General features: G+C 47.0%; 1 protein-coding gene across 2 annotated transcripts; it reads right to left on the minus strand.

Moving 5' to 3' along the window:
• Positions 1–11,603: 11,603 nt before the first annotated feature.
• On the minus strand, positions 11,604–24,118 carry LOC141750341 (somatomedin-B and thrombospondin type-1 domain-containing protein-like). 2 transcript variants are annotated; one of them, XM_074605265.1, is made up of 6 exons: positions 23,720–24,118; positions 20,108–20,302; positions 19,162–19,240; positions 17,307–17,483; positions 12,963–13,054; positions 11,604–12,562 (listed from the first exon to the last, which is right to left on the minus strand). In XM_074605265.1, the coding sequence occupies exons 1-6, from the start codon at positions 23,937–23,939 to the stop codon at positions 12,534–12,536; spliced, it is 792 nt and encodes a 263-aa protein (XP_074461366.1). In that variant the 5' UTR covers positions 23,940–24,118; the 3' UTR covers positions 11,604–12,533. The 2 variants fall into 2 exon arrangements, with proteins under 2 accessions (XP_074461366.1, XP_074461365.1); XM_074605264.1 differs by lacking the exon at positions 12,963–13,054 and having other exon boundaries at positions 23,720–24,107.
• Positions 24,119–24,594: the final 476 nt, after the last annotated feature.

A 24,594-nucleotide genomic window follows, 5' to 3' on the forward strand; every position in this document is an offset into this window, starting at 1 on the left:
CTTGAGACATTTTAACATAACCCTGACGTATCCCCAGCTGTTCCCAAGGTTTTACAGCACCTCCCTAATGGTGGGGACAGCAGCCCAAGCGTACAAAAGGGAAAAGAAGTATTTGCTGGTTGGATGCTACCAGCTGCTTTGGAGCTGGAATATATTGAAATATTAAGGGTGGCAGCTGCCTGGTTACAGCAGATTGAATGGCCCTGTGTCGGGCACATAGAGGAAAAAGAAACCCTTCTAGGAAAGCAGCTACGCTGGGCAATGGGACCTTCAAAGGAATGCAGACCGGTTTATATGTGGTATACATAAATACACAAATACATATACCATGGTATCTACACCCACGTGGGATGATGCTAGGGGAGCACAGAGAAGCGAAAACAGGAGGAAAAGCAAGAACCAGACCAAGCCCTAAGTTTGGGAGTGGGAGCAATCAACAAGTCAGGGGCTCCTGGGGTGCTTGCACAGCCCTGTGCTGCTCTGCCCGCGGAGCCTCTCTTACCCCACACGCTGCAGGGGAGAGGCACAGTTCTATAGCTGCAAACGTTACCCACACTTGGGATTTCTCCACTGAGACACCCTTGCGATCAGTGTACCTGGCTTTGTGGTGCCGAGAGACTGGAGAACAAAGAGCTGGGACTCCTGGAAACAATGAATTTCCAACCAAGCTGGAGGGCTCAACTGGTCTTCAAACCAAAGTCATCTGCTTTACGTTTCTTTTTTTGTACAGCTTCTAGAAAATAAGTCTGAAAGGATTTGCTAGGGTTCAGAGCTCCCCAGCTACAGCTCTGACACGATGACAGAAACTGCATGTTAAATAGCTTCCATCAAAAACCCCAAGCGGTGGGGCCTAGACGGTTGTGCAAGACTCTTAACAACACCCTGCCCTTGGGGAAACTTCACTGCAAGCCAGCTAGATCTAGGACTTACCATCTACCCAGTTAGACATGAATCATTGTTGTCTGATTAAAGATGATCTCCCCAGTACTTTTCTGCCTCAACCGTGCTGTTTTGACATACTAGTTCAAGAGCTGTCGCTTTAATTAGAACAATGAGTGCTGATGCAGAAAACCATCAGTAGCAGCAACAACAACAGAAAAAAATTACAAATCCCCAACTCGTAAAAACAGAGCTTTAATGAGATTAGCAGAGATGGCTGGAGGAGGTTGCACACTGCCTATACACGCAGGAAGAAACGAGCATGCTGCCTGCATCCAGAGCATCCTGCTGAGGGACGCCGAGCCCTTCACAAAAGTGGTAAAGTTTACAACCCCCGCTTTGGCAGCTGAGAAGATGAAACGGAGAGAAGAGCTGCAGTCTCAGGGGCATGCAGGAGGCCAGGAGCTCACCCCAGAACCAGGGTCCAGGTCTCTGCGCCGTGCTGCGGCTGGCAGCACTTGTGAGACATCAAAGTGCTGAGGCTGATATCAAATTATTGACATTTCCAGCTAAGGCAGCAGGTAGCAATAATCAAGACTTGCTACTCAAACTTTTTTTGGGGAGGAGTTGTTCTTTTCAAAGGAAATGGCTTCTTGCTAGAAATAAACTTTCAATCTCTACTTATCCTCCAAATCTCCTTCAAATTGTTCATGCTTTTATTTAAGAAAGTCTTCACAGACACCAAAGCTACCCAGTTTGTAACACCTTTCAGGCTGACCCAAGATTGTGCATTCGGGTTGGAAAAAAACTAAAAAAAAAAAAAAAGCCTTAAAAAAAAAAAAAGCCTTGCTTTTGAGACTTGAATTTAGCATGAAATGAAAAACATTCTTTCTCACCAACCTTTCTCACTTAGAAAAATGTCCTCAATGGCTCCTATCCAATTCTGCTTCCTAAAAAAAGAGGTGAGAAACAGAAATGCCCTGTCCCCCCCCACCAAAGCTCTCGGTTTTCACAGCTCATCTCTTGTTAGCCACCATGACCCATCACTTGTTTTGTAATTGTGTGATTCCTGTGACTTCACCCAACCAGATCAGTGACCCTGGGCCTCTGCAGCTAAACTTGTTACCAAAGTGAATGAGCTGGGGGGAACGACACCACAAAAACGGGGGCCCTCACAGCAAGGAGTTTGTGACGCCAGGGCTCAGTGACAGGGGTTTGAAACCCTCTGCAACTTTGGGATAAATTCTGAGCCAATTTATAATCCAGAGCTCATATTCTCCCAATCCTATTTACTAAAGCAATAAGAAATTGCACTTCCCATGGCACCCTGGGCATATTATTATACTATGTAATTTCCTTCTGTGAAAACCCAATTAACTGTACAAGTCTGTACCCATTCTGCCAACTATATCATTTTATAATTTCAGAACAGCAGTGCAAACTGCCGGGGAGTTATCAGTAAGAACTGTTCTGCAATAATTAATAGATGCAAAGATTTTAAAAAAGAGCAAAATAGGCACACAAATTAACACAGTTAATTATAACGTAGCTATCTACAGACCCGGGATCTTGTGTAAAATGAATTTCCTTATTAAGCTCTACCGTCTCCCCACCATGACAGAGGTCAAGGAGGAGACTGAACACGAGATGATTTGAGAACTGGTTTTGATTTCCTTCTGTTTGTACTTGAAGGACAGAGATCTGAGAGCAAGCAGGTGTGATTGTCGTTTGGGAGCTTAAATCATATCTGACCCCGCTTCCCTCTCGCCTTTGATCAGGAGGCGATGGAGTCACGCTGACAAAAACCTTCCATAATTGACATTCTCTCTTACCCTAGGCACCTAAAGCCTTTTGCAGGTCTGGCCATTTTACACCCTTCCAGACCCCTTGTGAGTCCAGGGTGGACACTACTGGCCCCACCATGTAGCCGTCTGCAGCCCGCTTGGAGACCACTGACCTCTACTGGGTTCCTGCCCACACGACGCTGGCTGCTCAAAGCACGGAAGGCAAATTTTTCATCTTTACCTGACTTGCCTCAGAGCCCTTGGAAAATCTACTCCCACCCAGTTTTGTGGAAAGCCTCTGGTCTAAGCCATTGAGATTCTTCTGAGAATGGCAGGGTTTGGTATAAGACAGCAACACGAAGCAGAATATTAAAGAAGAAATTCTGCCCCGCTCTTGAAACCTCTGCAATTAACAGAGTTTGAACATCTACTTGTCATACTCATTCCACATAAGACATTTTCCCCACGATTTCAAGTAAAGGGCTGCTTCTAATCATCTCAAGCTCCTCTCTGAGACCCCAAACACACTGAAGTGATGGGCTTTTTAATCAAATCCTGCAAACAGCAAGCAAGAAGACAGCCCCAGAGACAGAGGAAGGAGAGACCTCTTCACGTGCATTGTCTTTCAGTTTGGCCCCAGGCTGTGCATCTGTGGAGAGGGTTAAAGGATTTCTTTGGTTTAAAAGACATCTCAGTCTGCCACACGCTCTTCCGTGGAAGTAAGAGAAAAGTGCTTTTGCATATCCATGAGCTAGAAGGAAAACTCTTTATTTATGCTACATCTACCCAATTCTTACCAAAGGTGCACAGGAATGAATAAATCCTCCGCAGGCGTACAGGATATATAGAAAACTGGATGATCATAATCCTGGAAAATGCATTTACTCAATTGCACAGCTTCCACATTTCCCAATAAATTACTTCAATACAGTCATTAAGCCATTTTTACTGAAATGTACTACCATAAAGCAAACATATTTGCCATTGCATTTGCACAATTACAGCTGTTTAATAAACCACTCCCAATACATAGTTGTAGCAACCACTCCTGCGTTGTTGCATTGGAAGCCATTTCTGGGTGCTTGAAATGCCAGATTGAAGCACATTTGGAGATCCAGAACATGACAGAGCACTTCTCATGCTCCCTATTAGCAGGGCAGGTCCTCGCCCTGCTCCTGCCCTTCCCTGCCAGCCTCTTCCCACCTGGCATCCTTCCTCCCCTTCACCCAGCAGGCAGAGGGCACCGCCCAGCACTCCCTGGGACACTTAGGACTCACTGAATGAACTTAGTCCCGCAGAATCGTAGAATGGTTTGGGTTGGAAGATCATAAAGATCATCTAGTCCAACCTCCCTGCCATGGGCAGGGACTTGCCTACTTATGGCTCGGTGCTGCTCAGTGAAGCTCATCTGGCAGTTGTGTGGTGGGGAACCCTGACACGTATTTGCTGTTCCCAGCTGTCCCAGGCAGCCAGCAGATGTGCTGCCCTGTTTCCCCCCGTGCTGTGCTCCCTTCTCCTCCAGGGATACAAGAGACACGCAGGTCTGCTGCGAGTGCACCGCTTTTCTTCAAACTCCGACTCAGGGCAGCTGCGATCCATGGTGACATGCCAGTGTGCAATCCTCTTTACTTCAGGGACACCAATTACTGATTTCAGTTATGGTAAACGCTCCCCTCTCTCCCACACCCACAACCAACATCAATTTTATTGTACTTGGGTTTTTAATTGTCATCTCTGTTTCCAGGAAACTTCTGTTAACCACCATTAATATTGCAAATCTAAATGTAAAAAAAAAAAAAAACAAAGAAACACTTAATGGAGCTGAATGAATTCGCAAACCCAAAGCTCCCACCTGCCATCAGTCTGTCCGTGTTTTAACACAGACATTAAGCCACACAACCGGTATGATAGAGAAATCTCCACACGTGCCCTGTGAGCCCGCGACCAAGGTTTGATGGTTAGGTGTTCATGATTATACACAGGTAGGGCCACCATTCGCAAGGAATAGTATCAATCCCAGGGGATTATTTGCACTTGAAGGAAAAAAGAAAGAAAAGCCCATACACATAATAAACAAACCAAAATCACAGCTATTCCTGAAACGCTGATACTACGACAGGAGCCACAGGAGATACAAATGCAACTGCCCAGCCAGGCTGGGATGGACCGGGGAGACGTCCTAGGCCACCAGCCTGTGGCCCAGGCTCACATACAGCCTTTCTTCTCCCACATTCAGCATCTCCAACAGTGCGGTCTGTCTGCTGGATCCTCCTTCGGTCGAGTTTACTACTGACTTGCTGGCCAGCTGCTCCTTATGTGACACGAGAAGCGCGCAGTAAGTTCTGCCCAGTGCTTTATGAATTAGGGTAACATAAATATTGAACTACCGCTGGCAAACAGAGACCACTTCAATTCAAAAATCAAACCAGCTCAGAGTGAACTGCCTCTGGCCCCTCGGGAAGGGGGAGCTCTGTGTGCAGGCACAAAAGAGCAGGCATCTGCCTCGTCCTCTGAGCCGTCACCAGCCAGGGCTGTTCGCACGGGAGATACCCGGCTGTCAAAGGAGCTGCGCTCCGGTTGGTACCTTGCTATATGGTTAACTCGACCAATGTAAACAGCCCCGCTAAATTCAAGGGAATTGCTCTTCAGAGTACTTAGAGACTCACGTTAGGTTCAAGGCTTTCCTCATTAAAATTGAGACCTTCAAAAACTAAAAGGAGGCAAAGATCTATTGGCTTATTAAAACAAGGAGACTGGAGGAAAAAAGGAAGCGTGAACATTGCTTGATAGGACCTGCCTCTCTATTCTCCAAGTATATATTATTTTCAAAGAAAATGCTCATATAAGGAAGCAGTGTAAGTGGGTAACGAAGACGCAGTGACGCAGACAGGGGCACTGCTAGGGCTGGCTGGCCTAGCATATATACTTACTTCTCTGTTTTGACGTTTGCTGTTTGACGGCAAAAGCTTAACCAGTTTTTGGAAGCCGAGATGTTTATGTTCACCAGGTCCTGCAGTTCACACTCCACTCTTCTGGGGCAGAAGGTGGAAATTTTGCAGATTCTTTTCCACTGTTTTTTTTTTTTCCCCCTGCCTTTTTCTTATCAAAGCGTGTCTCACAGGGCGGTAGCTGCCAGGGAGGTTTTCCGTGGCCAGCTGCTGACACCCTGCCCCTGGCAGGGCAGAGGGGTGGTCTCGTGTGTCTCTCCCAGCAGCCAGGCAGCTCTAAAAACAAGAAGAAGAAGAAACTGTGTCTTACATCGGAAACGTTAATATTTCATAGACCCGTGCTACTAGCAGGCTTATGGGTATAAAGGGTCGTTTTGTGCAGAGAAGACTGCAGCTCATTTTGGCAACTTCCCAGCTGATGAGAATTTAATTTTTAGGGGAACCTATTCCTGAATAAAGCCCCAATATTCCCCCCACTGCCCAGAGCGTTCTCCCTTTCTCACAACAGAGCTCCTTTTCTGTTTGTTTAGTTGTTAAAGGCAAGGAGAGGCAGCTTTACCCTGCATCTGTCCCCCCTGCATACAAGCTCTGGGTGGCGGTTGTGCCCTGGGGGCTCGTGTGCTGATGCCTTTCGGGGTTGGCTCTCAGTCCTCAGTACACGCTGTAACTAAGACTCTCCAGCCTAGCCAGCATAATAAACAGTGGTGCTTTTCTTGGAAGTATTTAAGCTTTTTTCCTGCCTTAGAAAAATGAGTGACTTATGACTTTGTTCCTAAATTGGGCAGATGACATTAATATTCAGAGTGCAGCATGCAGAGGAGCTCAGCGCATGAGCCCATGTACCTGTCAGGATTCACCCTAAACAGGCAAACCAAGGGGAAAAAGCCAGGGAGAACACAAGCTCCACGGCCATGGGATTTCATAACTACCCATGATCAGCTCTTTCCACCAGTGATTACAGGCCATTTTTGCATCGCTGTGCCCAAAGGAGCAGTCAATGCCCAAGGGAGAGAGGTGGGTGAGGAACTCACGTGAGCCTGTGAGTTTGTGAAGCTACTCACTCATTTATCCCCTTGCCTCGGAACCGAGCTTGAAGCCACCCTCACTGTTAAAGCATTTCAGGGATCTGTTTCCACATCACGTGCAGCTGCTAGACGGAGTTAAAACAGAGAGAGGAAAAATAACAGCACCCTGTTGTCACATTGGAGAAACCCAGGTTCTCCAGCTACCACCCTTCCAACGCAATCGAGGACTGTTTCCTGGAGATGCTTTCCTGCATCCCGCCATTTGTCCCAGCAGCCAGGACACAGAACTGGGTGATGGGCGCTGCTTCAGGGGAGCCCACCATGGCTACAGACACACTCGTGCGCGGGGGGAAGGCGTCCAACTGCACTTTGTGCTCTCCAACAGCAGCTCCGAGCGTTCGCCTGTGGGTGAGCAGAAAGGCACAAGATTAGGCAAGCCAGAGCAGCACCAGCTTTCACCGCCAGCAGAAGGGGCCGAGCAACTCCCATTTTTCAGACGGCCTCTGCTCCGCCTGCTAATGGCTGAAATACGATGCAAGGAATAAATCAAGAATTGGTTAATTGGTCTGAGGATTGTTATGAAAGTGGAGGAAGGTGAAAGCCCATTAATTGCTGGCATCACCCTGCAACACCCTTCCAATAATTCAAAGCACACAATTAGTAGTACAGAAAGGCCATGACAGAGCTCAAGCAAAACAAGCACCGAGCACAGCAAGTAACAGCAAAAAACCAATGCACAGGACCAAGGTGATGCTGAGCTCTGTGCAGGGATCAGCTCTTCAGCCCTGAGGATTAGGGAATGTGATAAAAAGGAACCTTGCATCTCATTTCCAGCATGGACCAGGGTGTGGAACTCGTGGTTTTGGGGGAGAGTGGGGTCACACACTGTGCCTGAACTCATGAAAAGAGGGTAATATCATGATACATAAACTGCACCATGGTTCCATATTTCTGCCTTTCCAGTATCAATTTAAGATGTTTACAAGATGCAGCCAAGCACGTCCTGTCCTGAATGCGTGTCTGAGTCCCACTAGTGTCACAGCGAGTTGTGTACACGTGTCACGGGACGAGAGCAACTGGGGTCCCACAGCCCAGCAGCCTGCAGACCCTGCACTTCCCGGGGGATTTGAAAAGGTGGCGATTCGCAGAATACATAGAACAGCCCTTATAACTGGATGCATTTCTCCCAGCTTGAGAATGGGAGAACCAGTGTTTAAAAAGAAAAAAGAGGTCCCTTGCTAGTAATTTTGTTTTGCAGTTTTAAGCTCCAAGAGACATATTGAGAGAACAGAATAATCTCTGCTGGTTCAGACTCCCCTTTCTCACCTCCACTCGCAGTATCACAACTATCACCAAGCAACTAATTTTATAACTGGAAAGGACTTCAGAAAAAAACTTCACTAAAAGAAAAAAAAAAAGCGTCAGTGATCTTAGTATTTAAATACTCAAAACATCCAAAATTAAGAATAAAAAAAAAAAGGTTTGAAAAGCTAAAGATAACGGAATAGTTTTATTTATGGAGAAGTATTGCTAACTCCTACCTTTCAAACAGAACGTGCTCAACTCCTCTGGCCGCAGAGCAAAAGAAACAAAAGTTTGTCTTTAGAGCAAAAAGGATATTGAAGAAAATTACATTTTTTTGTTGTTCTTTTTCTTTACCTTTGGCTCATGAGCTTTCTGGGCACATTTCAAGTCTTTTTTTCCAAATGCATAAGGGCTTTTTCCTTAAAAAAGGAAGCAGATCCTCATACATTCAGGTGACTGCAGAAGCTCAGACCCACGTGTCATGACACTCAGGGAGCTGACAGGCCTGATGAAGATCCAGTGGTGAAAAATGGTCTTTTACCAACTTCTGTTTCAAATGGAGAAGAAAACTGTTGAATCACAGGCTGGACACTACAAGGTTAGGGTGAAAAAAAGCAGAATTCTCCCAAGGCCTCCCTCTCCCTCCATCTCATGACAGTGAATGATTTCTCTATAACAGTGAAAATCACTTGGCTTCTTCAGCAGTTTGCAAAACAGCCTGGATTTTTGCTAGGCTTTTCATCATTAAAAATGGTGATCCTCAGATGGAGAGCAGAGGGAAGGGTAGGAACATCAGTCAAGCTTAATTTTCCTTTTACGTAAATCCAGCTCACTGGCACTTTAGCTTTATTTGCTCTTCCTCTCATCTGGAGCCAGGCTGGTGCCTAGAAGGTGGAGCTGCACGTGCGCAACTGGCGGTTCCTCTTTATCAGTGCCCAACAGGGTGATTTATGGAAGATGAGGACTAAACTCCTGGCTTCGTGTACTTGCCGTGGGAGATGTTCTCCTGTTGATGCCCAATGGTGAAAGGTTTTTAGAGTTGTCATGGGAACGGCTGTCATCTTCGGTGAACAGCCTCTCCTCAACGTGAAGCTGCCTTGCTTGTTTACTGTACACAGCCACTTTTCAGGAGTATTTTGCCTTGGATTTCCAATAGTCTTATCTTCCCCAAAAACCAGGCTGTAGAAAATATGGAGATTATTGTGATGGATGATGATAAAACCCCTGGAGGAAAACAGGCAGGACCCAGTATGTGTCTACACCATGAGCTAATCTTCATTTGCAAGAAAAGTGATCTGACAGCTTCATTATCTTCTACTTAAAAGGCTGACCCTTGCGCGCTCTCTCTCTCTCACATGCACTTGCATTTCTCCTTCCTTCCCCCAGGAATTTGCCAACAGGATTTGTTTGTACAGTTACCCAAGGTGAGGAGGTGAAGCCAGCACACTGCACAGCCCTTTTGAGGATGTGCAGATGCACCGAGACATTTGCAATGTCTTGTTTCATCAAGTGATACAGCCCGTGTAGAACTATAGCTGCTACGAGGGTCCCTCATGGGATAGTTCCTTCATGCTCCTGCATCTCCAGGCTACGGTGAGAGGAGCAAAAGACTGGAAGTCCCACCATGCCACTGTCAGCGGCTCTTCTTAGGACCTCATGTTATCAGCTCTCAGGGACCAGGCAGCAGCAAAGAAAACCCTGACCAACAAGTCATTTGCCGCAGGAGCAGACTGTTTTGTGCTTACTGATTTTGTATCACAGCTGTCTCACAAGCAGGACCCAAAACGGAACACTATCAATAGATAAATCATTGTGGTCAATTCAAAAATGAGAGTTTTTTTCTGCAATATCTTCCTTGAAACAGAAACTTGAAAACAATGAGGGGGTTGAATGAAATATTTTGACTCTATATTTCAATCTTGCAGTAGAATTCCAAAATCAAAGATCAAAACACTTCACTTAGGAGGTATAAAAACATTTTACCACTTCTAAATCCCTGTCTTTCCTCTGTGTGCATCTATGAGGACTAATCATCAAATGTGGCATGAATTCACAAGTGGTTACATTCAACCTAAAATGCATTTTAGGAAATTTACTGTCAGTCTCCGAAAAAATAAATAATCAAGCTCAGATTCTGTAGCAATCTGACCCAGAATTTTATTTCTGAGCAGCCTAACTTCAAGCTTCTCAACTTTCCACAGCTACCTTCACTCACTTAAGAGACTGAGTCTGCAAATTTCTACACATCAAATTTACATCGAAACTGACTGGAGTTTCCTACAGTTCCTGTAGGACCAAATATTTGACAGCAAGTACTGCGACGATCTAATAAAAGTCTCACACACAAATATAGTACAGCTAATGCTTAAGTACTCAATAAATTAAAGGGATTGTAATTAAGGTGCTTTAAGGTGCCACATTGTTTCACCGATTAGAATAAAAGCTTTTACCACTTGACACTATCATTTGTAACGTTGCAATACATTCTTCTGCTACCCAGCCGGCTCTGATGTTGTAGCAGAGGGGCATTGGGGTGAACGCAACATTTGGAAGACTAAGTTTTTTAAGCGTTATTAAGCAAAAATTCCATCCTTTATAGCTTCAGTTCTTAATTCTGAAAGCATCTGATAAGAGCATGGATTCATCTTGTCAAAAATTTGGGTAGATTTTGAAAGCAAAAAATGTTTCCAGTACCTGGCTCCATTCTCCTCCTGAAATGAACAGCTGCATCTTTACGGTCCTGTGGCCCAATATAGGGCTTCTGCAGGACAAAGGAAACCTTCCAATGACTAAACGCTACTATGATTACGTATCTCCACCAAGAAAATGAAACTGGCTTCCAGCTTGACAGAAATCCTCACTGCAAGAACCGAAACGATGTACTCCAGTTATTTATTCCCAAGCCACGCCTCAGAGCATCGCACCCCTCTGCTCACAAACCAGCGAGGACCCCTGAGCAGGCCACAAGTTAGTTACAGATTTTACCAGACAGTGAAGCACAAGCCTTTTTTTTTTTAAATCTTGCTACTCTGGGATGAGATCACCCCACTGTGAGTCATTAATCCACAGAGACAGCTTGTAACATACAATAAAAAGCAGAGCCTTGCTCTCAAATCCCTACTGTACTGGCCAAGAGGCATCACGCGCTTTCAGGCCTCTCAGCGCCGGACTACACATATTCCTCTAAGCATCTCAAGCACGCATCCTCAGTGCCCTTTCATATTTTCATGAAAGACCCTCAACGTGGTCACTAGATGGGTGTCATGATCCAAACCTAGTCTAGAGTCAGACTCAAGCATTAAAACTGTCTTCCGGAGCCACCCCCAGCCACTCACCTGGGTTTTGACAAATCTAATTACCCAGATGCTCATCACTGCAGCACTCTGCCACAAAGCACAAGTCCGTTCCGTAATTTTGTTTCAGCAGATTCAGAAGTGTGTGTATATTAAAGGAAATATCCCATCTATTTCTGCATAGTGGTAGGTCACGGTGCCGGATTTCCACCTGTAAATCCTGAGTAGAACTGGACGGCAGCGACTTTTCCTCCAATCTTACCTGCTGGAGCAGATGAGTCGGTGGCAAGATTGGCTGGAATAAATTAGGCAGGTTCAGGCGCTAAAGAGATGGCACTACACAGATTAATCAACGGACACACACTGGGAGAATGTCTCCAGTCGTCTTTATTTTCATTTATAGAAAAGTACGAATATAAATCAGCAGAATATAAAAAAATATTTCAAATATTTCCCAGTCAAAAAGACAAGACTATAGCTAGCCCTCCTGGTACAGCTGGGGTCACTTCCTATTTAGAGCCCCAGGACTGCACTGCATTTTTGGGCAACTCAGAGATGCTCCTTGAAACTTGAAGTCTAAGGGCTCTTTGATCCCTGGTACCTTCTATTCTCACAGATTTGAACAGACTCACATCTAAGTTTTGCCATTATCTCAGCAGCACAAGATTAACCCTCTGTAAGACTGAGGATCAATATGAAATGATGAGACCAGGGAGGGTGAAAACAAAAGGAAAAGATGGTCAAGCACAAGCAGGAAGCATCCACAGAGAAGTGCCATTGCCATGAAAAGAAGGCACTTGAGTCAATTTATCTTGCATTGTAGGTTCTTCATTGAGACTTTGGAAAAATAATAACTAAATCTGGGTTCATATGGCCTTTTTTGTCCGATTTCTTATTTGGTGAATTCTCATTCCTTTCAAGAAAGGGGGAATTTGCAAGAAGTCATCAGGGTCAGACAGACCTCTCTCAGGGATGGATGGGCAGAAAGAGACTGGCACTTCACAGCCAGCCTGATTTCTTTGGAAATTGAGGAGTACACAGGGACAGAGAGGATTCAGGATGTCCCAGTACAGACAGCAGCCTCTTGAAAGTAAATGGCATAGCCTCTGACATGGAGAAGTCATTGTTCTGCTTGTGGTTCCTACAGCTGCCACACGTTGGTGCCAGACAAGCCATCACAGCACTCACTTGCTGGGACTGTCAGCAGAAGTTAGATGAACAAGAAGCTGTGAACAGAAGGACAGGAGCAAGCGTCCAGCTGGCGAATTCTCTTCCAGGTTCCCTTGCAGTGAGGGTTCCCTACCGCCTGCCAGTGCAACAGCTGATTCCTGAAACACAATCATAAGAGGGAAAAAGTTCATGTGCTGCACCTCTGCTGCAGGACAGTCACTTGTACCGGGCTTAAATCACCCAGGAAATTCCATTTAGTTTGCTAACATCGATTTTCACTCCATGGACACAAATATGCCTTTCTACCATTGTAAAGAAGCAGCAACCACAGTGACCCCCATAGGATTACAATAGCGTGAAGTAAAGCCACAGTCAGGTGGGAACACTGCAACTGGAAGAACCCAAAGCAGCTCATACTGTAGATGTTAAGTCCAAAAGGATTCCCAGAAACATTCCCTCGGAGTGCCCAGCGTTGCATGCAACAACTCGCAAAGCACACTGACACCCCCGTAACTCCTGTGCTGAAACACTTGACAGGTTGCACAGTGGCCAAACTACCTCTTTCTCCATTTTTCTTTATAACACCATGCTCCCTTTCAGCAGGCAGAGCTCTGTTGTCACCCATAGCCATCAAGATGCTGAATAAGTACCTAGCACGCAATACACAGCACATACACGTCTGTGTGAGAGGCGCAGGGACATGAGCATCTCCAGATAACCATGTTAGTGGAACACCTGCTTAAGCTTTTCTGCCTTGCTAGCAGCTACACACTGACACAGTTTCTGGGTGGCAGCTGGCTGGAGGTACCAGACCCACAAGTGTTGGAACAAGGTTACTCACATGCCTCTTAAGTAGAGGACAAAAAACCAACCAACCAACCCAACCAACCCTTTTCTCCCAGGCACTCCCATCAACACATTGACCAGAAGTATCCTATTAAAACAACCAAGCAGACGCGCAGGCCGTTTTTCACAATCAGCAGCTGCACAAGCAATGCTGGCCTGATTGCCACAGAAACTGAAATTTTGCTATAGCACTGTGCCCCTCCCAGATTTTAGCATTTAGCGGTTTAAGGGAATTCCTCACATCAGTGTGTCCCAGCCCTGACCTTTGGAGAAGCACAAATACCACAACTGGATCAACTCTTGCCCTGTGCAAAGAGCTGCCCACAGAATAGCTCAACAGACCCCTAACTTCTGATTGGTTTATAGTTCTGTAGAAACTGGAATTATTACTCTAGCTCCACAAAGATAACCCTGCCCTTGGTTTAATGAGATGTCATGCTCCAGAGCAGGGTTTTATACATCACACATGGTTGGAAAAGGCTCACTGTATTTTTCTTCTGGCTCGGGGTCATTTCAAAATATCAGGATCTGCACAGGGAGGATTAAGATCCCAGATAAAGCACGCTGTGCATGGAACAGTCCCATACCCTTCAAAATTCTGGGCTGTGGCTTTACCTTTAAAAGGCTTTACTCCTTAAACACATAAGCTAAACTTGCTTACTCTCATCCTGCTGGTAGGGAAGGCAAATGCTGGCTTTGCTATAAATCAAGTCCATCCATCCTCCCTCTCTCCCCGCCCCACAAGCATGGACGTAAACTGCTGCGGTCTGGACATTTACGTGCTACAGCCACCACATCTTGCTCCAGATGATGAAGAGCAGCTGATCCTCCTAGACACAGGTGGAGTAACAATTTCACAGATGTCAAGTCTGTGCTTTGTTTGTAGATCTTTCAGAAGACGATCCAAAATTAACAGATCGATTTCCCAGCTCGATGCTCTGCCTTGTTTATCTCATAACCTTCTAGAAGAAAGAAGCCAATGCAAGCTAGGTTATCCTAGCTATCCTCACCTGATGGCCACAGATCTGGCCATAAATCAAGGACTTTGGGAAACCTCCTGAGCTTGCATAACAGGGGTTAAAATGAACTAGCATCTTCTACAGAGTGGGAGACAGGTGGAAGGCACAGATAACAAGCATCTCTCTCTAACTTGAAGCATTTATAAGCCAGACTCCACTTAGACACAAGAAGATAATTAGGAAATACTCATCAAAATATACCAGCACTGCCGAGTTTATTTTAAACTCTGTCAGATGTTTTCCTTCCTGAGAGTCACTCTTGGAACAATATCTCGGGGAACTAAACGCTGGCACAAGCTGCCGAACTGACAGGGCGAGAAGCAAAGCGCAGGCACGGCGTGGGAGGGACAGCAGCGGCTGTGCATGCTTCCCCCCACAGCCCCGGCCAGCAGCCCCACAGACCCGTCCAGCGCGCGATGGCACACGCCAGCTGGCATAACCACCCCTCGGAGTTACCACAAACTGTCCACCTCTCCTGGCAGAGTTACACCAGCAAAGATTTCAAACTGAGGGTGAACTGAGCATACAGCCAGAGACTCGTGAGCAGATCTCGGCAAACTCAACACATGCTGCATCCTAGGCTCTGGCATCAGCTTGGGCCTCCCACCATCCTCTTTCTCGGGGCAGCCGCTGCTTCCCCATCTTCTTCCACCTTTCTTTACAAGCATCACACTTATGTCCTCCACACCTGGCCAGTGAATCCCAACCTGAGGACCTCACCATGCGACCCCCTCACAGCACTGCTCCCTTGCAGGACGGCATGCTCAGATATGGCCACTTACTCTAACAGAAGGCAGAAGCCTTTTCACAGACATTTCCCTCATCTCACTCAATGGCTGTCCCCACCAACAATCCAACTTCTTCTCAGAGATCAGAGAGGTCAGTTTTTTCCTCCATGCAACCTGGTAAAAAATGTATATTATTTCTGGAAACAAATTAAGGGACAGCTCTGTTCATATGAAGAATACCTATAGTAAATACTTGCACTTGAGATGCTGATATCAAGAAAATCAAGCAAGAATCCCAGGCATGGACAACAACCTCCTTGACCCACCACTGTAAGGTCAAATAGTGATAAAGAACACCAGACCATGCCCTGAAGGTTGGGGATGGATCCCTATCTAGGGGATATGTGGGAGTTATCTAAAAGATCCATGCAAAGTGTAAGGGAGGCTTCACACACACAGAGAACGAGCAAGCTGCAGACCAGAGACATCATTCACGTTCCACCTGCCAGTCACTCATTCATCTCTGACAAAGCTGCCCAGCACTGCTGGTTCGAGGAGGCTTCCAGTGCACCTCCATTGCCTTTTGTAGATAGGAGCTTTGTCCTCTGCTCAGGCCAGCCCTGCCTTGTCCTCCAAGCCTACGCTACTACCCCGGCAATAAACCCAAGAGCACACACACAGTATCTCAGCTTGGCACACACACCAAGAGCTCATACCCGCCTAGAAAATACCACAGACATTACGTCATTGGACATTATAGGCAGTAATGCTGGAGGGGTAAAAGTTCACCGTGTTAAAAGTTGTTTCCCCTGCTGGCTCTCACATACCTATAATGAAATGGACCCACCAGTTCATCTTACCTCCAGCAAGGCTCTGGGAACAATTTCTAGGCTCTGCTCAACTGGAATGGATTTAAACCACCTGCTGAGATGTGGGCTGAGTTCTGACTTCAGTGAACCAGTCACCATTCGCCCCAACTCCGTTATCGTTACCCCTTTCCAGCCTTATCAGCCTGCCAACACCTGACAATCAGATCATCATTCCTAAAGGACACAGTCCCATTTTCTCTGTGCTTCCATTCTACGTTCCGTGCTGTTCACCAAATCAGGTGAATGAAAATGCCCCCCTCCTTTTGGAGCCCTATGAGGAAATGAATTCCTGAATATATTTTGCTTAATCTGATGTTACTGTCTGGCTCCAAGGTTTTGGTAAAATAACGCTATTGTAAGCTTTTATAACCATTTACATGTTGAATGCAGGTAAGAGCTACTCCTGGCCACACCAGTTAAGATTTTTTTCTTTATCTAAAAGCTTTTGGAACCTTTGTACATAACAAGCTGAGGAAGGAAAGGAAAAGACTCAAACGTGACTTCCTCTTACTAAAAGCCTGAGAAAAACTCTGCCTAAAAAGGCCATTATTGGCAGTCTTGGTAGTGCAATACATTGTGCGCTTGAGGCCTGACAATCCTAGTTTAGAGTTTCTAATTCAAATGAACATGCTTACTGCAACATTTGTGTAAATTTTAAAAATACCCCTGCCTGGCACTGATAGGCAATGTTTTTCTCAGGCAGGGCTGCTAACCAGTTTCAGAGGATACTAACAACTAGCAACGGGGTTAAGAGTATCAGGATCAAAGCGATGCAGAAGCTGTCCCTCCAGTGACCACAGCAGAGGCATGGGAGCCAGAATCCCTCTGTTGCTGTCTCTGCCACAAATGTGTTTTGCAGCTTCAAGCCATTCCCTTCATCTTTGCTGGAGTCTGCCCAATTTGTACAACCTGGGTGGTCCCCATCAATCGCCCCAAAGCTTCTTCAGCTTTCCAGGGAAAGGATGCTGGAAGTGCAAAGATTTAACAGCACTTCCATCCAACCTCAGGTGCCAGCACATACCCCAGGTTCCCACGCCAGCTGCCACACACCAGAAATACTCATAAAGGGTCACTTGTAGAAATAAAATCCCTAGTGCTTAAAAATCAGAGACATCTGACAGGACTGTTAACCTTAGAAGGATGAATGGAGTGTCCATAAAACAAAAAAACTCCACAACTGTGCCACTTCAAAGTCAGTGAGATTTAGCAGACTAAGTGCAGGTACTCCCATACTTCAGTCCTGGCTCTGCCACAGGTTTAATACATGAGCTTCACCAGGTCATTTCACCTCTGCAAGAAACTCATGGTATGCAACAAAGACCAGTTATTAGATGAAGAGCACTCCAGAGAGCTGCGTGCAGCGCATTATGAAATTGGGACAAGCAGATCAAGGGAGAAGAATTAAAAATTCAACACAGAAACAAAAGCTAAAACTCTTACTTCTTGCTTCCACTGCCATCCCCATAACAATGTAGACTTCTGGAGTCTAAAGCCGGGTGCTGACACTCCACACAGACGGTGTGGCCCTCCCTTAAATACTGCATCCAGTGAGTGTACGAGTGCTGGCTCTGCAAGCAGCCCGGTGTGATGGCCACAAGCTGGAATTCAACACAGTACCTGCAACCAAAATAAGTGAGTAGATTAGCTCAATAACCAGATTGAAGCCCTCCACAGGACTGAAAGAGCCAGACTAAACTGGGTGACCACAGATCACTAATTAAGAAAAAAAAAAACAAAAAAAACCAACAAACAAACCCATCTACACCTAAGGTCAATAAAACCTGGCAACTGTCTTTAAAAATAGAGACACAGATTGGTCAAGCATTTGACTAGAGATGAAAAACCCAACAGATTTCAAGTCTGGCATCCATTTGATGAACCACACTTTCTCAATCACCTACTCTCAATTACTTATAATGGGTTTTGTAGAGCAACTTGTGACAGGAGCTGAGATTTGGTCTGTAATGGTTTTCTTTTTGATGATCTCCCTCTTAAGAGACAGAGTGAGGTTGTCGTATCTTAGTGGAACAGCTACCAGATTGACACAGCACTTCTGCCCTGCTCAGATTTTTCTGTGCTTCCGGTTTTAACCGAATCTGAAGAGGAAAGCCCGAAAGAACTGGCCTTGTTTGGACAGGAAAACCAAAGAAGCTCAGTAACCATTTATAAACACAGAAGAGAATTGGGTTCTAGTCTAGACTGGTTCTGTATCAGTCATCATGGGGATTTCCAAACACCTTTAAGTAGCACACCAAACCATGTGAGCAGTTTGCTTCCTCATCTTATCTGAGGGAAAGAGCAAGGGTAAATACACGTGCAATAGAGCTGTGCTCACATTTTTTCGTTTTACAGGGAGAAGGCTCAAGTAATGAGGAGTCCAAGGGAGGCTCAGGGTGAACAGATGCTCTTTCCTTCAGACACTTAAGTGGGATGGATGCACCCACGCACTATGGAAATACTTACATGTACAACAGCACGTGGAGAAATAAATCAACAAGTACATAGCTGCCTCATACTGCAAGAGCAGCTCTGGGAAACTCCACACAGTGTTTACAAGAATGGCAGCTCCCAACAAGAAACAGGCAAACTACCAGGGACTGCAACAAGAACCCCTGGGGAATAACCAGCTTGCAAAGCTGCGTACGAGGGGTTACAGGGTGAAGACAACCTTTCCCATCAGCACTGTGTTGCTGCTAGTGATGACCCCAACTGTGAAAGAGGAGGACTGGGAAGGCTGATGACAGCTCCCCTTCGTTTGAGGCAGCAGAGCACACACAGAGATGGCTGACATCTCAGAAGTTAAAATGCAACAGAGCTTTCTGCACAGCCCTGCCTGTACCTGTGCTATGCAATGGTGCTGCAGGGAAAAACAGGCAATGTTACAGCCAAGGGGGGCTGAAATGGGAGAGGGATGTACTTCCCACGCAACAAGATAGCAAACTCCACCCCCTGAGAATTTACACCATTTCTGTAAAAAAGTACAAACTGCACCAGATTCCACACTGGGAAGAGCTGAAGTGAATGGTCTTTGGCTTTTTTATCGCACAACCTTAAACAGCAGCAATGCCATGAACGAAGAGCTGAATCTCAGTCTTGTACTGGCCTTAACATCAGGGCAGACCCACAACCTGCAGATGCACTGAGATACTGCTGCCGCGGAGGGAGAGCAGCACCCCGCTCTAGGGAAGCTGGGAAATGCAGACTCCGATCAGCAAAAGGCTGGGCCCGAAACTGCACCCAGGGAGACACTGAAGGTGGAGTATGACTGAGGCCCCGTGCTGAGCCTCCAACTTACCCTGCTTTTTCATTGCCATCAGTCGCAGATCTTTTTTTCCTCGCTTTTCCAAACCCTCCTGTTGTAATTAACGCTGGGACTGTGTATATCAAAGAGAAAGAGTACATAGCATAAGTGACAATACTGCACTAAGGCTGTTTATGTCTGCAAAACAGTAAAGATGGGCCTTTAATGTAATACAAGGGAATCTGTATTGTTGACAGATGTTTTGCCTGAGCTGAGTACGCCTACTTATCAAGCACACCCAAAAGACAGAATGCAGAGGCAATATTCACTTAATGCTAACTTTCAACAGGTTTGAAGAAGTCAGTTGTAGCCAACATCCAGACTGGACAGATTTTGACCCCAAAATACCAGCAAAAATGACAAGCAGTTCTTCTAAAAATCAGTAAAGGTATGCCATGAAAAGCTGATTTGAACAAACTGAAATCAGGCTTTTTCTCCAGAAACTAGTTGGAGGTCTCCTCTGCCTGCACTCTGCTCTACTGCAGAGAACTCATACGTTGCCTATGATGGGTATTGCACCTTTGTGACTTTTTGCAGATGATTCATAAAATAATAAAAAAATACGTAAGATAAAAAAAAAGTGCTCAACACGCACTTACAGAAGTTTTAAACAGGCATAAATCTACCAACTCTATCAAAATTCCCAGAGATTTACACTCGTATAAGTGAGATCACAACAGGCCTGTAATATTTCACTTTTGAAACACAGCAGATCACAGCAAACGGCAGGCGCTGCTTTCAAATACTGTCCCAGGAAGGATATCTCTAAGCCGCTCTGTGAAGAGCTCAGTTCTCAGTTACACCAGCCAGGCCCAGAGCAAACATGCTGGTGTCTGAAAACAACCCTCTCCAAATACAGTAATGAAAAATCAGCTCTGCTGACTCAAACAAGAGTCCTCCCCCCGATTACCCAGACACTTAACATTTTCAGGGGACTTACTCAGGGACTGTTTGCACTCTGTTCCTTGCTGAGTCCAGTACTCCACACAGCCAGCCCTCTCCTCCAGAGGAGGGCATGCTTCTCCTCCGTTCCTGGGCTCCTGGATGACGTGCCTCCTCCGAACGCGGTATGTTGTCTTGCACGGCTCTGCGCAGCCACTCCAGACACTCCACTCGGATACGACACAGGGGATAACTGGAGGAAGAGGAACAAACAGGGATGTGTAAGTTACAGAAAGGATGCCAGTGACATGCCTTCTCCAGAAAAGCTCAGTACAACCTTCCTTATTTCACACCTGTCCCACAGTTGTGTGGGGCAGTTCCCAGTAGCTCTGCTCCCAGCAAACTACCTGCCCAGAAGCTCCAGCCATCCAGACTAGTCTACATGGGGCCAGTCATCTCCCTCTCCTACACCACTGCAAGCCTCCCCTGCAAGCTGGGACCTGCACTGGATGAACTGAGAAAAGTTTTAAAATTAGACGAGGTCAAATTGAGTGGTACGGGAAGAGCTGGATAAAGAGCAGGAGGAAGGGGAGGGTGTTGTAGACCCTTCATGCAGATAAGGCCTGAAATCTTACTGACTTCTCTTGTGAGATGTCACACAACAAATGATGACCAGCCACGGAGTCTGGACCACCACATGGCAGGCTGGAGTTGAGTTCAAAGATCAAAATGAAATACAATGGCTTCCACTTTGTACATGTTGGAACCAATCCCAAAATATTTTGAGGATGTGACTCATGACTCTAAATTTTGGGAAGCTGCACTAAGTAATGCTTCAAAAATCTTCACATCATTGAGCATCCCTACTTGCTCCCACATCGTATCCATGCTGCTAAACTCCTAAGGTTTGGCCTCCGTGCAGCTAAACAAATGTCTTCTTTCAGCATTCAACATTCCATCTGTTCAGTCTGAAACACACTGGTACCATTCCCTGTGTCACATGTCCCATTTTGTGATCTCTTCCCCATGAGCATTCCCATAGTTGAGTTTCATAGGATTGAATCTTTAGAGAGAACTATCAAGAATAACACAGGAATCACTCAAGCACAAGACCATTCATCTGCTGGTCTCTCTCAAAGGCAACCTGGAACCACAGCCCATGATATACTTGATCGGTTGTACTTACCCAACATAGTCTAACCATCAGGAACATACCTTTGGAGAAAAATACTTGCAGGTCAGCATAGACTCATATATTATTTTTCCCCCACATATTCAGTTGGCTACAGCCCCTCTCCTTGCATTTCAGTATTTTGTGACTGAGCTGGACCAGTGTATGACAATACACCACAACAGCACTTCTAGGGACATCAAACTTCAGTCGTACCAGTGAACAGGTGTCTTACCAGGTTTCCTGCCTTGCTGGTTCAGCCACTGGGTGCCTCACACACGGTGACCAGCTACAGGCCAGCACACACCACCTTTCAGACACTAAGAGAAGGGCTTCACTTGCAAGCTACCTTCTATCAAAGACCCTGTGAGTCTTTCAGAGGCAATCTATCCAAGGACAGCAACACTTGACCCATGACGCTGAGCTCAGGCACAAGGAATTCCTCGGTTCTGAGTCCAGCTCCACTACTAATCTATTCCTCAGTTTTAAGATGCGGATGAACTCATTCAAATCCATTAAGAGCCACTATGCTCAGACATTTGCACTCTGATTTACAAAGGCACTCAAAAGCCTGAGTCCCACTGACTTTATTGGGACATAAGCTGCTAAATGCTGTTGCAAATTCCAGCCTTTCTGAGCAGCTCAAGCTTGATACTTCAATTTATTCTCCCACGGAACACAGATAACCCCTAATTACTGTATTAGCCTCATTTGAAACTGACGTTGTCTTCAGAAACTTTAGGAAGATCTTTCAAAAAGCAATTCTTCTTAGTCTAAAGTCACCACAAACAGCTTTTTAAACCCATTCAAAGATTAGGAATTAAATCAATTATCTAAGTAATTGAGACATTTCATATATGAAGCAATGCACCACAAAAAAGCTTGTGCACTGGATTGTAGGCTACCAACATTATAATCCTTTGGTGCATCTGATTTATTCAGAGTATTCTGCTCTCTTCAGTTTTGTCAGATACTAATGCCTTTGCCTTAATATTTTGCTTTACGTGTCAGTTTGATAAAGTAGCTCTTTAGTGATGGGAAAAAGAAAACTACTGAAAAAAGGCCAGGCTACAAAGGCAATACAACCCAAAGTAGAACTGCGTCTCTTGCATCCAGTACAAACGAATCACAAGAAATAATGCAGAAATACCTCATCCTGCACAAAACCAGCTTTCTCGACAGCTCCCCGTAAGCAGGATGCTGTTATTCCTCCGGTAGCCACAGGATGGCCCCGGGCTGAGAGAGCGCTGGCATTAAGCTGCCCAGCAGACAGAGGGACCAGCGACTGCCCCCTGCTACCCCCCCACGATGCGCGACGAGGGCCTGCAAACACAGTTTTCTTATTATTCTTCTGAAATATGAAGAACAGACACAAAGGGTTCCTGTATATCCCAGCTAACCCTGATGACCACCAGGAGCAGCAGGACGGAGACACGGCGGTGCTGGAGGAGCACTCAACAGCCCCGCCGTGCTCAGACACCAAAGGCACTGGGGCACCCAGCACCAACGGGTCCCTCCCCCGGCACCAGGACACGCACCCCCCTGCAGACCCCCCTGCCCCAGGGCAGAGGTGAGGCAGGTTTTGGGGATCGCGGGGGCAGAGCTTTTATGCTCGCTGCTCTCTGCTGCGCTGGGGAGTTATTGGTCTGCAGACCCACCAGTCTGTCCTCATTCACAGACACAGCTTGCTTAAATCACTTCGGAATGAACTTATTTCCCACCCATTTTCCAGCTCTTTCTTGAAAGGAAAAAGGCAATGAAATCACAGGAATACCTGCCCATCTGCCTAGAGCAAAATTCTGCTAAGGCACTGCTATGCAGGTTTCAAAAAAAAAATAAAAAGGCATTACATGGGCGGGTAAGACTCCTTGAGGATGCTGTTTGTAGGAAGTGAATATGAGATTGCACCACTCACTAGAATAACTTATCTCCTTAATTCACATCTGCCCTTTGGGGGGAGACATTCATGGAGGGAGTGCTGCTGTGCCCCCCAGGAAGGCAGCGTTTACGGGGACCCCGGCACTCAGTGGCACAGGCACTGTGGTCCAGGGTCTCACCAGACCAGATGCTGGAGCTGTCAATGCCTTTTGCAGGGAAGCATGGGATAGCAGGAGCAGCAGATCTGATCCCATCCATAGTACTTCAACCCACACGAGGGAAAGGGATCGGGGGATTCTGATTCAGTCAGGAAACTTTCCATTTCACATTTCTGTCCTGTACAGACACGCAGCACCCTGACGCACCCTGCCAATGCTCTGCTCCCGGGGGGGACCCCAGCATCTCTGAGAACCACAGCCTAGGTGGGGAGCCAAGCGTCGACAGCATCCCTCCTTCGGCCACCCGCATCCCCGCTGGCCACCTTCCCTCCCTCCCTCCCTCTTCCCACGAGCAAAGCAGACCCCGGCGGCGCTTTTTAAGCCCCGAGGGCGGGCAGGTGCCGGTCAGCTCAGGAGGCGGCAGAGACAGTCGGCCCCGGGGGCGGCCCCGCCGGCCACTCACCTGGGCAAGCCTCGGCGTAGTCGTGGCAGCAGTCGAGGGTGCGGGCACACGCCTGGTCGCAGTAGCAGGGCCCGTGGGAGCCGTCGGGCCGCCAGCCGGTGCTGAGGCAGGCCGGGCGGCGGCCGGGGCAGCAGAGCCGGCGGGCGGCACAGCCGGCGGCGGCGCGGCGGGGCAGGGCCGGCAGCACCAGCAGCGCCAGCAGCGCGGCCCGGCCCGCCATGGCAGCGCCTCCGACCTTCACTCCCCGCTTTGCCGGCTTAAAGGGAGGGGGGGCGGGGGGGAAGGAGCCGGCCCGCCTCCCCCGCGCCCTAGCCCCGCCGCCGAACGGGGGAAGGCGGCCGGGCGGAGCCCCGGTGCCACCGGCACGGACGGCGGGGAGAGCCCCGCGGCGGCCGCCTCCTCCCCGGGCCGCTCGGTGTCACCGGCGTCCCTATCCTGGACAGACACCGCCCCCCCCAAAGGCTTTGAACGGGCTGCTGGAGCTGCGCCGGGGCTGCTGGCCCCGGAGCCAGGCTGTGGCCAGCGTCCAACGACGGGCTTAGGGCAACGGTCCGTCTTTACACAAATATCCGTCGTTTCCCCGACGCTCACCGTAACTTTTCTTCGCCTTAACCTTTGTGGCATCTCATGATGCCCGTGCATCTGACAGTTCCCGTTCTGCAGACTTTTAAAACTACAGGCTCTAATTTCTGCACTGGCTGCTAGCACTTACCAGCCAAATTATCGTAAAGAATATCATCAAAACCAAATGATAAAAGAGACCAATTTTTTGCCAGATTAGATTCCAGCATATTTCAGGAGCCATTAAAAACCTGAAACTACTTCATTCCCAGTTCAGCAGCTTGTTAAGAAACACGATCCAGCTGGCTATATTG

Source organism: Larus michahellis, chromosome 12, assembly GCF_964199755.1.
Source record: "Larus michahellis chromosome 12, bLarMic1.1, whole genome shotgun sequence".
NCBI classification, from domain to species: Eukaryota; Metazoa; Chordata; class Aves; order Charadriiformes; family Laridae; genus Larus; species Larus michahellis.